General features: G+C 35.6%; 1 protein-coding gene across 32 annotated transcripts in view; it reads left to right on the top strand.

Annotated features, from left to right (window-relative positions):
• RAPGEF2 (Rap guanine nucleotide exchange factor 2) overlaps positions 1 to 15,409 on the top strand; it is a 271,926-nt gene that overhangs the window by 131,725 nt on the left and 124,792 nt on the right. For 17 of the 32 annotated variants that reach the window (XM_054252841.2, XM_008992529.5, XM_008992535.5 and 14 more), the window contains one exon: positions 15,298 to 15,373. In XM_054252841.2, coding sequence (XP_054108816.1) covers positions 15,298 to 15,373 — 76 coding nt within the window. Of the gene's footprint in view, positions 1 to 1,398; positions 1,461 to 1,925; positions 2,074 to 3,072; positions 3,226 to 15,297; positions 15,374 to 15,409 lie in introns of those variants that run through there. The other 15 variants (XM_078366347.1, XM_078366346.1, XM_078366339.1 and 12 more) reach the window with 3 other exon arrangements.

Genomic DNA, 15,409 nt, shown 5'->3' with positions numbered 1-15,409 from the left:
TGTTTAAAATCAATTATTTAATTGTAAAAATAAAAATATTTAACTATAAAATATTTGTTTAGATCTATTTCTAGAATCTCTCTTCTGTTCCATTGCTTTACAATGTCAGTTCTTCCACCAATACCACACTCTTCATTTGTGAAATTTGGTAGTCACTTTTGAAGTCATGTAGCATAATCCCTGACTTTGTTATTGTTTTTGTTCTGTTCTTGCCTTTTTATATAAATTTTAAAACCAGCTTGTCAGTGCTAAATAATGTTTGTTAGGATTTGGTTGGAATTGCACTGAGTCTATAGATCAACTTGGGAAATATTACTCTCTTAACAATAATACTGAGCTTTCCAAACTGTGAACTCTCCCTTCATTTAAGTTTTCTAGAATTTCCCTTTACAAGGTAAGTTCCCTTTGGTAGTTTTTAGCATGCAGATCATACACATTCTTTATTATATTTATTCCTAAATATTTTATATTTAGATGATAAGTAATAGGTTTTACCATTTCAATCTATAAGGGAAGCTTTGAAACAGTGGTTAAGCAGCATTTCCAGTGTTAGTTATTGGTAGAATTAGAATGGTCTTTTACTTACAAAACAAGTGTGGGCTCATGAGAAAATCCACTTAATTCAGATGAATTAAATAAATTCCATTTTATTGCTTGATATCTTTGTAAAAGATTATATATGTGTATGAGTTTATACTTTTCCTTTCTTGGACATGTGTTCTTTTAACTTCTAAGAACTAGGAATACAGTATGATTCAAGTGACCTGAATTTTTGTTGAGGTTCAGTCTTACAAAGACATACCATTTCAACTCTTATGGTATGTGCCAAATTTTGGGGAGCTTGCTGGCTAGGTTTTGATGCCATTAACATAGGACTTTAAAGAATATCAGATGTTTGGTTGTTATTCTTGAGATCTTGTTTGATTCTTGACATCTGTTCAGGTTCTTACTGGCTTAGGGCCAATCTGAATCTGTCATTATATTCATCTGCCATCTCATTAATATGTTACATATATCTGTTTGATTATTTCTTAATAATATAATTGTTGATTTCACTTCTGGAATGAATTTTATAAAAAGAGAATTTGAAGATAAGATATTAGAGCTGAGCTTCCTTGTCTATCCAACTTGTACATGGCCGGCTTTGCAATGAAATGGTGAATGTTTAACGGAAGTATTTTGGATGGGCATGCTGAAAGGAAAAGCTGTTATGGACCATAACTTTTATACAAACTGATCAGCTGCCATCTGTGTACAAAGCACTGTGATCAGCAGAGACCTGTTTGTGCCACTGTGTAGACTGATAGCAGCAGATTAATTTAGCTGAGCTGTTCTCTAGCAGTTTGGTCACGAGGACATAGACACTACCAAAGTGTAGTCATCACACCACTCATCTTTGCTGATTTAGATTGTGGCAAGAGAGAAAAACTGCTTGCTCTCTTCAACCCAATACAGCTGAGGTAAGAGCTACCTTTTTTTCTCTGGAAGGGAAAAATGAGAGCAAAAGCAGCCTTTTTAAAACTTTTACCATACTATTTTGATTTAAATTTATTCTAGTATTTTCCATAATAATCCCTTAAGCCAGGTAGATAGTTAAGCATCCCTTTGGCAGAGAGCAACTAGTTTGTAGTACAGCTTGGGTAAATTTTAGTAACAAAATTGTATTGCTAGAACAAAGCATTTGACCTTGAAGACTCAGAGGAGAGCAGACATTGCAGATTTCCCTACTTGCCCTTGACTTACAAGAGAGTAGATAATGAATTAATAGAAATTGATAAAGAGTGTCTGTCAGACAGCCGCTGAGGTCATGAGGTTGGTATGCGGAAAGAGTGCCCATACAACATGCGAAACACATAGCTGCAGCCAGGAGAGGTGGGTGGGTCATCGAAGCAGGAAATTGGCCGTCAGATGGAATGTTGGCCTCTGTACAAGCTATGCTGTGCGCATGGACTCACTGGGAGAAAACACACAGGGAAATGGGGAGTGCTCAGTGCTGCAGAGAAAAGAGCTCCTATAGAAGATGACAGCACTATTGCTGTTAGTGGTGCTTCAAAGATAATGAAGACAGTGCAGGTTAGATTTTTTTTAAAGGAATTAAAGTGTTAGTAGCTTCAATATCTGATGTTTAGTACTTCTGTAGTAAAATAGACAACAAACAACTGAGGAATGAACGGGGGAACGGTACAGCTATAAGGCCTTCATATTGTATAATAATTTTTATCTTTTATTCTGTTTTTATAAGTAGAGGGTAAATGTTAAGATTCACTCTGCAGAGGAGCAAACTTCTGTTAAATTGTATGGGGTGATGGTTGTTAGAATGTTTCAAAGTGAGCCTTGAAAGAAATTTAGAGATGCATAGTGTGTGTTCAGTTTTCCCAATACTTCTGAAATATAATCTGGTTAAAGTCCATGCTTTAGAAGCAGTTTGCAATTTACATACATACATGTAATCTATATATGTACTTAGTGGGTGTGAGATTTGTAAAATAGCTGTTACTTTTTTGGGGTCTAAACTAATGAGTATATGGGATCAACTTATTAAGAAGAGATTATATGAATTTTATGGAAAGTCCACCCACTTTCCTTTTATACTGATATTAAAATTTATTTTTATATATTTTGCCAATTTTGGAGAATGGAATTGATGGCACCAGCAGTTACTTTTTAACTTTTCCTCCCTATAATTGCTACTCTACTATCTCAAAACAGTGTTAGGTGATTGTTTTTTTGTAAGTCCTAAACAAATGAATTGGTTTTGGTTACTTCGATTTTTTAAGGAAGAAAATAAAATTCAGTAACTACGTATCATTTTCTGGAAACGGGTATGAAAAACTGATATATTGGAGTATTATGGTTTTAATCATTTTGTAAATTAGAATTGCCCACCAGTATAATATCTCTTTGACTCCTGTGCATTCCCTCACTGGATGTAGGCAGACTTGAATAAGTTTACATACCAATACTGAGAATTGCATTCCACTGGGTAGTTCTGACGTACAAGAAGAATGTGGAGGCCCATACAAAGGGCAAGCTTAGGGACACTGATAGAAGAGGCTTCTGTGCTCTGTGACTGCCTTTCGTGGAAAGCTCACACTGGCAGAAAGTGCTCTTGACCCAACTTGGGAAAGGAAAATGTGGTCACAGAAACTTTGGACAATTTGGCCTTACAACACCTGCAACACCCTGTCTGGTGTTTCATTGCCTATGGGTATTTACAAAAGCTAGGTAAGACTTTATTTTCTCGAACTTCATGTTGTGTGGGAGTCTTGAAGGAAAGTTTAGTTTTCTCTATTTTATATTACATGAGAATCTACTTAGTAATTTTTTGTCTTCATATTTTTGGTATTGTAAAGTCATTCCATTTGCATCTGAAGAAATATTTAACTTAGTTTCAATTTTGCCAGCAATTTTAATTCTTAATTTTTAAATTGTTCTGTATAAAAACTTTAGCAGAAAATTTAATGGGAATGAAAGTCTGGATTGTTACACTGTTTTTAGAGCAATCATTCCTTAGTCATACTGAGGGAGTACTAGCATTTAGGAATAATCTGTTTCATATGCTGCAGGTGGTCTTTTCAATAAACATTTGCCTGTGGGCTTAATTTTTCTTTTTTTAATGGCAGGGAACTCACAGATTGACCAGAAGTGAACATGTATCACTTTTAGTTGTCATCTTGTGGTTGTTTAATACAAGATTATAAGGACATGCTGAAATTACATTGAGATTGAATAGTCAAAAGGCAAGGTGTACAGTATATTTCTGCCGAACAATTTAGAAGGGTTTAAAATAGACCATAATGATCACATTTTCATTCTGTGTAGAAGAAGAAGAAGATCAGCATTCTTAAAACACATATACCATACTTCTCCCTTCCACCACCCCCTTTTTCTACTTTATGGCCTCTAGCTAGACACCTCATGTCAAATGCTGGTGTCTAGTTAGAAAGAGCTAACATGTTTTTAAAATATTCAGGCTCTCATTGATAATTGTTAACCTACATCTTTCTTGTTTTTGAAAGACAGCAATTCGTGTGTGTGTGTGTGTGTTTAATAGTGTGTCTTACATACAAATACACATATGCACACAAAGACTAAAAGTACTAAAAGACCAGAAATAACTTTTGAAAGATATTTTAATTCATACTAGAAAAAATAAGCTATGTATCTTTAAAAATTAAGGAGTCTGAAATTTTTAAATATCTTGTTTATCTTAGTATGTGGTATTATGAGTTCCATTTCATAGAAGCAGATGGCCTACTAGTTGAAATTCTGGCAGTAGCTCCCTGAAGAGATTTGGTCTTTGTAGATTTGACATTCAGATCTTTGCCAGGGTAACCCTAAAGCTCTTTATGGTCATTTGTAATTTTGCTGAATTTGAATTGCCTTCGGAATTACAGTGCCGATTTGTGTTTTTCACTCAATTAGCCAGTGAGTGAGCCTGGCCATTGAGAAGTCACCTCTCAATGAAACTCACTCCCTGACTTGTCATTGGTTTATAGCTGTTTGTGTACTTGTCATTCATGGAATATAAACTACTTAAAAAAAGGTGCTATATTTAGGGAGTTTTTTGTAAACTCTGTATTGATTACCAAGTTTATATTGGTAATATTCATTCTATTATACATTCATTGAACATTTGGAAGAGGAATAGATAACACAATATATATATGTGAGAAATAATATTAGGTAGTCATGCACTGTATAAGGATGTTTTGATCAGTAATGGACTGCATATACAATGGTCATCCCAGAAGATTATAGTGTGATATTTTTACTGTACCTTTCCTATGGTTAGATGTTTGGATACACAAATACCATTGTGTTATAATTGCCTACAATATTCAGTACAGTAACATTCTGTATGGGCTTGTAGCCTAGGAGCAATAGGCTGTATCATCTAGCCTAGGTTTATAGTAGGCTATACCATGTGGGTTTGTGTATGTATATTCTGTGATGGTCAGACAATAGTAAAATTGCCAAACAACGTATTTCCCAGAACATATCTCCATCCTATAGCAATGCATGATTGTATGTTAACGTATATTATTACTCACACATATTTCATATTGCTATGTGTTATATGTTGTATATATAATATATTCTCACAAATATTTATATGTTAAATTTAAACAAAGGTTTCTCACATGAATCATATAATATGTGAGAAATAATAGATGTTTTATAAAGAGAAAAAATAACCTCAAATATAGGGTCATGTGTAAAAATTGAGATTAATGTTAGGGGAAAGAAAAATGTTCATGTAATTAACTCTTCCAAATTCCGATTTAAAATAAAGATTAAGTATTCTTAATCCAAAACTTTCAAATCCAGAATGCTCCAAAACTTGAAATTTTTTGAGCACTGGCATGGTACTAAAAGGAAATGCTCATTGGAGCATTTTAGATTTCATATTTCCAGAGCAGGGATGCTCCACCTATACATGTAAATATTCCCAAATCCAAAATAATCCAAAATCCAAAGCAGTTCTGGTTCTAAGCATTTTGGATAATGGATACTTGACCTGTATTTCAGTCATATTTGTTTACCTTCTGCCCATCTCTAACTAGTTCTTTCACACAGTGATTATCACTTCATTGTTCAATTATTGTATGAAAGAGATAGGTTTCCAGTTTTTCTGTCATCAAACATAACTTTTCCTTTGTTTCCAAGATTTGCTGTTTATTCAAAGTAGAGATTCTACTTTATCTTATTCAAGTCCCAGATTTTTGCCAAGAAACCCAAATGTCCTCTTTGTAGTGTCTCTTCTAAGCTTTTTTATTGTGGTAAAAAAATGTGTAAAATATGTCGTTTTAACTATTTTTAAATGTATGGTTACTTTTAAGTGTGTGTTACAGTGGCATTAATTACATTCACACAGTTGTGCAACCAGCAGCACTACCTTTTCTAAAACTTTTCTGTAACTCCACACAGAAACCCTGAAACCATTACACTTTCCAAACCGCTTTCTCCAACCTGTTGGCAACCTTGAATTGACTTTCTGTCTCTCTGAATTTACCTATTCTAGATACTTCATGTAAGTGGAAACATGTGATAGTTGTACTTTTGTGACTGGCTTGTTGTCTTTAATTTATGATTTCAAGGTTCATCTGTGTTGTAGCAGGTATCTGAACTTCATTCCTTTATACAGCTGAATAGTATTACATCATGTGCATATGCCACAGCTTGTTTATCCATTCATCCATTGTTGGACACTTGGGTTGTTTCCACATTTTGACTACTGTGAATAATGTTCAAGTGAACATTGGTGTACGAATATCTGTATGAGTCCCTGCTTTCAGTTCTTTTTGATATTTATCTAGGGCTAGAATTGCTGTGTCATATGTTAATTCTATGTTTAGATTTTTGAGAAATCACCAAACTGTTTTCTACAGTGGCTGTATCATTTTACATGCCCATCAGCAATGTGTAGGGTTCCAAGTTCTCCACATTTTTTTCTTTCTTAAAAAAGGGAAATAGTATATAATTGTAGCCATCCTGGTATCTCATTTGCATCTGGCTTCAGGTGTGAAATGGTAACTTATTGTAGTTTTGATTTGCTTTTCTCTAATTACTAAAGATGCTGAGCACCTTTTCATGTGTGTATTGGCTCTTTGTGTATCTTCTCTGGAGAAATGTTAAGTCCTTTGTCAAGTTTACATTAGGTTGTCTTTTTGTTGTTTAGGAATTTTTTATGTATTCTCAATATCCAACCTTTTTATCAGATCTGTGATTTGCAAATACTATCTTTTATTCTGCAGGTTGCCTTTCCAGTTAATTGATAAGGTCCTTTGATGCAGAGTTTTTAATTTTGATGAAATTCAGTTTATCTATTTTCATTCTCTTCTACTCATGCTTTCGGTGCGTACCTAAGAATCTATTGCCAAATCCAAGATCATGAGGATTTATTCATATGCTTTTACTAAGAGTTATATAGTTTTAGCTCTTATATTTAGCTTGTTGATTCATTTTGAGTTAATTTTTATGTATGGTGTGAGGTAGGGGTCCAGTTTCATTCTTTTTCATGTGAAATCCAGTAGTCTCACCACAATTTGTTGAAGACTCTGTTCTCCCATTGAACAGATATGGCACCCTTGTCAAAAACCAACTGGTCAGTTATTTACAGCAACCTGGATAAGACTGGAGACTATATTTTAAGTGAAGTAATTCAGGAATGGAAAACCAAACATCATTAAGTGGGAGCTAAGCTATGAGGATGCAAAGGCATAAGAATGACACAGTGGACTTTGGGGATTTGGAAGAAGGGTGGGGAGAGGGTGAGGGATAAAAGACTACAAATTAGGTGCAGTGTATACTGCTTGGGTGATGGGTACACCAGAATCTCACAAATCACCACTAAAGAACTTACTCATGTAGCCAAGTGCCACCTGTTCCCCAATATCCTATGGAAATAAAAAAACTTTTTAAAAAAGAAAACATAAGGAAAAAAAAAGTCCTGTTAATTTAACACTCACACAAAAATCAATTGGCCACTGAGGTATGAGTTTATTTCTGGACTCCCAATTTTGTCCTTTTGACCTAAGTATCACACTGTTTTTATTACTGTAGCTTTGTAGTAAGTTTTGAAATTGGGAAGTGTGAGTCCTCTGACTTTGTTCTTTTTCAAATTTTTTTATTTTTATTTTTTTGGCAAATTAGGGCCCCTTGAATTTTCATATACATTTTAGGACCAGCTTTTCCATTTCTGTAAAAAGACTGGTAGAATTTTGATAGAGAGAATGTTGAATCTGTAGATCACCAAAATCAGTGCTGTATTTGATAGTGCTAAGGGTTCATTTCTGACAGTGGCATCAAGGAATAGGATATAATTACATTTGGATCAGAACGTAGTCAATAGTTTGAAGCAATTCTAACCTAATTCTGATTTTTTAATCAAGGATTTTAGGTGTACATTTAAGTTATCTAAGTTCTTCTTTAATTGTATTATTTCTAAGTTTAAAAAATGATTATTTTAGAAAGAAGTGATGCTGGCTTTCAGCTGGTTATCATTATTATTATTATTTTTATAATAATGAAATGTTATCATTATTATTTTTTTTATTTTTGAGACAGCACCTTGCTCTGTTACCCAGGCTGGAGTGCAGTAGCACGACCTCACCTCACTGCAATCTCTATCTCCCGAGTTCAAGCAATTCTCCTGTCTCAGCCTCTCAAGTAGCTAGGATTACAGGTGCCTGCCACCACACCTGGCTAATTTTTATATTTTTGGTAGGGATGAGCTTTCATCATGTTGGCTAGGCTGGTCTAAAACGCCTGACCTCAAGTGATCCGCCCACCTCAGCCTCCCAAAGTGCTGGGATTATAGGCATGAGCCACTGAGCCTATTCTATGAAATACTGTCTGAACTTATGCATCTGGTCTTTTGGAAAGCCCTTTGGATTCCCTTAATTTTTTGTGAGAAACTTTTCAGTTCTGTGTTTTTCCCCTAAACTCTTTCACTCTAATATCCTTTTATAGATTTGATTTTCTATAAGGGTATATATTGTCATTATTGTTTTTAATTCTTTCCTTGTGTGTGTATCATTTCAAAGTTTGTCTTTGTTTATAATTTTATTTGTGTAAAATAATTTAACAATTATATAAACAAATTTTTTTGTTAAAAAAATTTTTTTCTTTAATTTGTTTTCATAAACACATTTTTTATAAACAAATTCTTGTGTATCATTTCAGAGTTTGTTTATAATTTTATTTGTGTAAGCATCTTGCTGTGCTACTCCATTCAAAGACTTCATTTTTGTTAATGACTTTTAACTGACAGGTGAAAACCTCTTGTTTAACATCATATTAAATACCTTGTGCATTTGATCACTTTTTCAGTTAGAGCATTGCATTGTGCATACTGATTCTTCTATGGCTTTCCTGCACTCACAGTCTTTATAAAATGTCTTATTCTTTATTCTTACTGCTTTGGTTTTGTGTTTTACTATCTCAAAGTGTATGTGTTATTTGCAGTCCTGAATATTTAGCACCATTTTTTCCCTTCTAAGTAATCTAAAATATCTAAAAGGATTGTTCTTGATATCGTCTATGAGATACTTTATCTTCTGTACATCTTCATCTGGTTGTCATTTTTAAGTCTCTGTACTTACTTTCCAGAGCTGAATTTTTTTAACAGTATATGTATAGAACTTGAGCAAAGATTTTTGAAAATGTAGTAAGTAATTATATTTACTTACTTTTGTTTGTGTATTTATTGTTTCAAAGAATCAGAGAGCAGAAGCAAAAGTAACCTGTGGACTTTCTAGCTAACATTTTTTCTTTTTTTTATTGCTTTGTCTGTTTCTTCCAACCTTATAGCTTCTGGTTTGTGAGCTAAGCACATCATTTCTGTGAGAGAGCTCAGAAGCTTTGTCACTGATCAGGCCTAGTGTGCGCGCTCATGACCTACTCTTTGGCTCCTTTGAGGCTGCTCTTCCTTTCTGCATTCCTGTCTGTGTTTGAAAAAAACTGATTGTTGAATAAATGAAGTAATATATGGTGTGTTCTGTGTGCATCTCTTTTTCCATTCACCTTATTCAATAAATTTATCTGGTGGAGAGTCTGCAGTTTCTCCGCTTCATATCTTTGTGATGGTGTAGAACTTGAGTCTTTCTGTAGTTGAAAGAGTTTCATCAGGCTCTAGTGCAACTGATTTTCTGAAAAACTCTGATGGATATATTTTTGTATAGCACATTTTAGGAAATGTAGACTTTTCCTCCCATAAGTAATAGTGTGTTAGTACAAGTAGAAGTGTGACTTTCTAGCCATAAAGTTCTGTTGAATGAATGAATAATTGGTGAGAGGATTTACATCCTAAGTTCTGGAGTGGGGAAGATGGTACTAGATTTGGATACAAAATAAATAACAGTCATATAGTTTATTCATGTGTACATTAACACCTTTTGTTGCTAAAATTTGTCAACAATTCTAACTTTTTTAAATCAAATATTATATGAACAGTGCATGCATTACAAACATTTATGGTTTTTTACTCTATTACATTTTTAAAAGGATAAATATTAGATCCCTATGTTTATAAAGTTGTATAAGTCTGTAACCTGCCACGTATTTTACTAACACATTGAGATTATTAATTTGTAGCGTTTAATTATAAGCTTCATTTTAAAAAATTAAATGGCAAATTCAGAAACTCAAATTTTTCTGTATATTGAAGTGTTATGGAATTTCAGTTGTATTTAATTGTAAGCTAAAAGAAATGTTTAAAAATTCAGGTCATTTTAGTTCCATGAGAAGTAACATGATGAGAGATTTATTATGTTGGTTCTCGCAAATGTTTTCATTTATAAGAAGTACTCTAGAAGGAGAGATCCAAGATGGCCGTCTAGCAGCAGCTCAGGGTTGCAGCTCCCAGTGAAGGCGCAGGGACTGAGTGGACGCCAGACTTCCAGACGAATTTTTGTTGCTATGGACCAGGAGATTCCCAGTGGAGGAGCCCCACGGGTCACCACTGCGACTCTTTTGGCCAGCGCGGCTGTATTGCTGGCGTCCCAGTGCGGTGTTTCTCAGTGTGGAGTATGCGGGACTGGGTGCCCTTTTAGTTGGCATTTGGAGTTCCAAGAAGGCAGAGTCACCCATTTAGCTGATTGGGAGGGGGACTGAAGCTGGGAGCCAGACCAGGAGATTCCCAGGCAGAAAAGCACCACAAATCTCAGCGCCGCTGTTTCAGTCGGCGCGGTCACCGCGTGGGAAATTGCATAGATCCCGGCGCCTTTTTGGTGGGCGACTGGGGCACCTGGGAGAGAATCGACCATTCAATTAGGAAAAGAAGAAAAGGGGGACTCTGAGGTGGGGAGCCAGGTGCTCGAGTTCAGCTGGTCCCACCCCCACAAAAGAACAGCAATTGGAAATGCTGACGGTTGAGAGTTTCACAGCAAGCACAGCTGAACCCAGGAAGGTCCAGCTCTGTGGGGGAGAGGCGTCCGCCAAAGGAAAACAAAGAAACAGAAATAACATCACCACCAACAATCTGGACGTCCACTCAGAGACCCAATCTGAAAGTCAGCAATTACAAAGACAACAGGTGGATAAATCCACAAAGATAGGAAGAAACCAGCGCAAAAAGGCTGAAAACATCCAAAATCAGAATGCCTCTCCTCCTTCAGGGGATCGTAGCTCCTCATCAGCAAGAGAACAAGGCCTGAGGGAGAATAAGTGTGATCAATTGTCAGAATCAGGTTTCAGAAGGTGGATAATAAGAAACTTCTGTGAGCTAAAAGAGTATGTTCTAACCCAATGCAAAGAAACTAACAACCTTGAAAAAAGGTTTGACGAAATGCTAACAAGAATAGACAATTTAGAGAGGAATTTAAGTGAATTAATGGAGCTGAAAAACCACACGAGAACTCTGTGAAAAATGCACAAGTTTTAACAGTCAAATTGATCAAGCTGAAGAAAGGATATCAGAGGTCGAAGACCAACTCAATGAAATAAAACGAGAAGACAAGATTAGAGAAAAAAGGATAAAAAGGAATGAGCAAAGTCTCCAAGAAATATGGGACTATGTGAAAAGACCTAATCTACGTTTGATAGGTGTACCTGAATGTGACGAAGAGAATGAATCCAAGCTGGAAAATACTTTTCAGGATATTATTCAGGAAAACTTTCCCAACCTAGCTAGGCATGACAATATTCAACTCCAGGTAATAAAGAGAACACCACAGAGATATTCCTCAAGAAGAGCAACCCCAAGGCACATAATCGTTAGATTCACCAGGGTTGAAATGAAGGAGAAAATGTTAAGGGCAGCCAGAGAGAAAGTTCAGGTTATCCACAAAGGGAAACCTATCAGACTCACAGCAGATCTCTCAGCAGAAACCCTACAAGCCAGAAGAGAGTGGGGGGCCAATATTCAACATCCCTAAAGAAAAGAACTTTCAACCCAGAATTTCATATCCAGCCAAACTAAGCTTCACAACGAAGGAAAAATAAAATATTTTGTGAACAAGCAGGTACTTCGAGATTTCATCGCCACCAGGCCTGCTTTACAAGAGCTTCTGAAAGAAGCACTACACGTAGAAGGGAACAGCCAGTATCAGCCTTCCCAAAAATATACCAAAAAGTAAAGAGCATCACATAATGAAGAATTTTCATCACCTAATGGGCAAAACAGCCAGCTAGCATCAAATGGCAGTCTTAAACTCACATATATTATTATTAATCCTAAATTTAAATTGACTAAATTCCCCAATCAAAAGACACAGACAGGCAAATTGGATGGAAAGTCAAAACCTATCGGTATGCTGCATCCAGACCCATCTCACATCCAAGGATACACAAAGACTCAAAACAAAGGGATGGAGGAAGATTGATCAACCAAATGGAGAGTAAAAATAAATAAATGAATAAAAAGCAGGAGTTGCAATTCTAGCCTCTCATAAAATAGAATTTAAAGCAACAAAGATCAAAAGAGGCAAAGAAGGACATTACATAATGGTAAAAGGATCAATGCAACAAGAAGAGCTAACGATCCTAAATATATATGCACCCAATACAGGAGCACCCAGATACATAAGACAAGTTCTTAATGATTTATAAAGAGACGTAGACCCTTACACAATAATAGTGGGAGACTTTAACATCACATTGTCAGTATTAGACAGATCAACGAGAGAAAATTAACAAGGATACCCAGGACTTGAACTCAGACCCGGAATAAGTAAACTTAATAAACGTTTATAGAACTCTCCACCCCAAATACACAAAACATACATTCTTATCAATACCACATCACACCTACTCTAAAAGTGACTACATAATTGGAAGTAAATCACTCCTCAGCATTTCACAGGTTTAAATGAAATATTGGTTGGCTGCTTGTTTATTTTCCTCCCTTATTCCTTCCTGTCTCCATTGTTAAGCACAATTATCGGCATAAAAGAGGTTTTTGATACCCATTTTTAGACTGCATTCTATCCTGGGCAATAAAGCAACTCTTCCGTTCTCTCTCCCTCTTTTTCTCCTTTTTTCCCTCTCTTTTATTCTTTTTCTTTTCTTTCTCTTTTTTTCTCTTTCTTAAAAAAAAAAAAAAAAAGTAAGGGCTGGGCGCGGTGGCTCAAGCCTGTAATCCCAGCACTTTGGGAGGCCGAGGCGAGTGGATCATGAGATCAAGAGATCGAGACCATCCTGGTCAAAATGGTGAAACCCCGTCTCTACTAAAGATACAAAAAAAAAGATTAGCTGGGCATGGTGGTGTGTGCTTGTAATCCCAGCTACTCAGGAGGCTGAGGCAGGAGAATTAATTGCCTGAACCCAGGAGGCGGAGGTTGCAGTGAGCCAAGATCGCGCCATTGCACTCCAGCCTGGGTAACAAGAGCGAAACTCCATCTCAAAAAAAAAAAAAAAAAAGTAATGTGTATGTTCGTGTGGGCATATGCGTGTGTGTTTATATATATATATATATATATATATACATATGTATATATATATGTATATATATATTTTTAAAAGGTTTTCAAATATGTTAAACGTCATGCTGGTTTTGATTTTCATAGAAACTTTTTTTTCCCAGACAGGGTTTTACTCTGTTTTCCAGGCTAAAGTGCAGTGGCACGTTCTCAGCTCACTGCAGCCTCTGCTTCCCATGCTTAATTGTTCCTCCCATCTCAGCTTCCTGAGTAGCTGGGACTACAGACTTGTGCCACCATACACAATAAATTTTTGTATTTTTAGTAGAGACGGGGTTTCACCATGTTGCCCAGCTGGTTTCGAACACTTAGGCTCAAGAGATCAGCCCTCGTCAGGCTCCAAAAATGCTGGGACTGCAACCATGAACCATTGTGCCTGGCCAGAAATGATTTGGAAAAGGACTTAATTATCTTTAGCAATCAGATAATTATTATTAAGGAAAAGGACTTAATTGATGGCCTAGTCTAACCTGATAATCTATAAACAAATAAAATTTATCACGATGTGGTCAAGATAGTTTGCTAGAGATTACAGATGATAGAATGAGAATGTTGGCTTTTCTGTTTTCTTCCTCTTACATGACTAAGCTCCTATTACATGAATCATTGTGTGTTACTATGATATAAGGAGGATTACAAACGTAAGAAAAATTTCCTTAGGAGTCCCTCACAGTGCCTAATTAACTTGGAAAAACTTGTTCAATAAAATATTTTTTCGGTAGAATTTTAAGCCTTTTTTTTCTTAAAGTTTATTAAATATGATTACCAAAAATTTTAATATTAGGCAAATGGTGGTTCACACCTATAATCCCAGAACTTTGGGAGGCTGAGGAGGGAAGATTGATTGTGGCCCTAAGTTCAAGACCAACCTGGGCAACATAGCTGGACTTTGTCTCTACAAAAATTAAAAAAAAAAAGAAAAAAAAAGTAGCCAGATATAGTGGTATGCACCTGTAGTCCCAGGTACTTGGGAGTCTGAGGCAGGAGGGTTGCTTGAGTCCAGGAGTTCAAGGCTGCAGTGAGCTGTGATTGTGCCACTGTACTCTGGCTTGGGTGGCAGAGTGAGACCCTGTCTCTTTAACAAAAAAAAAAAGAAAAGTAATGTTAACTGGAGGGAAAGATTTTTGGAGAAGTGAATGTGAGTGAGTGAAGTATTATGTTAACCGAGAGAGCTTCACCCAGATTCTCTGTTCTTGATTCTAGTTTGCATATCCCCATGTCAGAAATAATAATTCTTCTCCAATGTTAATGTGAGAATTCACCACAGACAAGGGAAAGGTGCTATGTCTCTGTTCACTTATGCAGAGTTCCCAGGAGGAATGAGATTTTTAGTCATACATCAACTGAAATCACTTTACCATACAAATAAAGTCTTAAATTGATTATCGTTTTCTGAAAACATTTAGAATAAGTTGATTCGAAAATTCAGGAAAATAAATGCACTTTTTAGGTGAAAAAAATGTTTAACCTAAGCAAGTTAAGTTATAAAGAGAATTACATGTACATGCATTTTGTACTTTTTTGGGATATTTCTATAGTTTGCCGCTAAGACATTTCCATCTCTACTGGAATATTGTCAAAGTTTACCTGAGGATGATTTAAAATAAGCTAACAGAAAACTCATTTGTGTTAATAATTCTCCTTTACTTACATTATTAATTTGAAAATATTACGTTAGAATTTTCCAGAAGAATTTATGAGTGAAACTTAAGAATTTGAATGCTTTCTTGTCATTCTATGTAAATTATTAAACATAGTTCACTTTCTCCAGTGTGTCCTTTTTCTAATTGTTTTTAATTTTTATTTATCTGGAAGTTTGGCTTATGTTCACAATTCACCTCAAGTTGTCCTCACTGAATTTTTTTTTTCTTTCTAGTTTTGGCAAGCGTTCTGCAGGAAGTTTTAGGCGTGGCTGTGAATGCATTGTTTTAGAGCCTTCTGAAATGATTGTGGTAAGAATATTTCTGTGAGGACTATTTTTCCCGTAA

The sequence above is a fragment of the Callithrix jacchus genome, chromosome 3, assembly GCF_049354715.1.
Source record: "Callithrix jacchus isolate 240 chromosome 3, calJac240_pri, whole genome shotgun sequence".
Taxonomy (NCBI): domain Eukaryota; kingdom Metazoa; phylum Chordata; class Mammalia; order Primates; family Cebidae; genus Callithrix; species Callithrix jacchus.
Note: the sequence above shows the minus strand (reverse complement) of the source record. Positions and strands in the feature narration are given on the sequence as shown.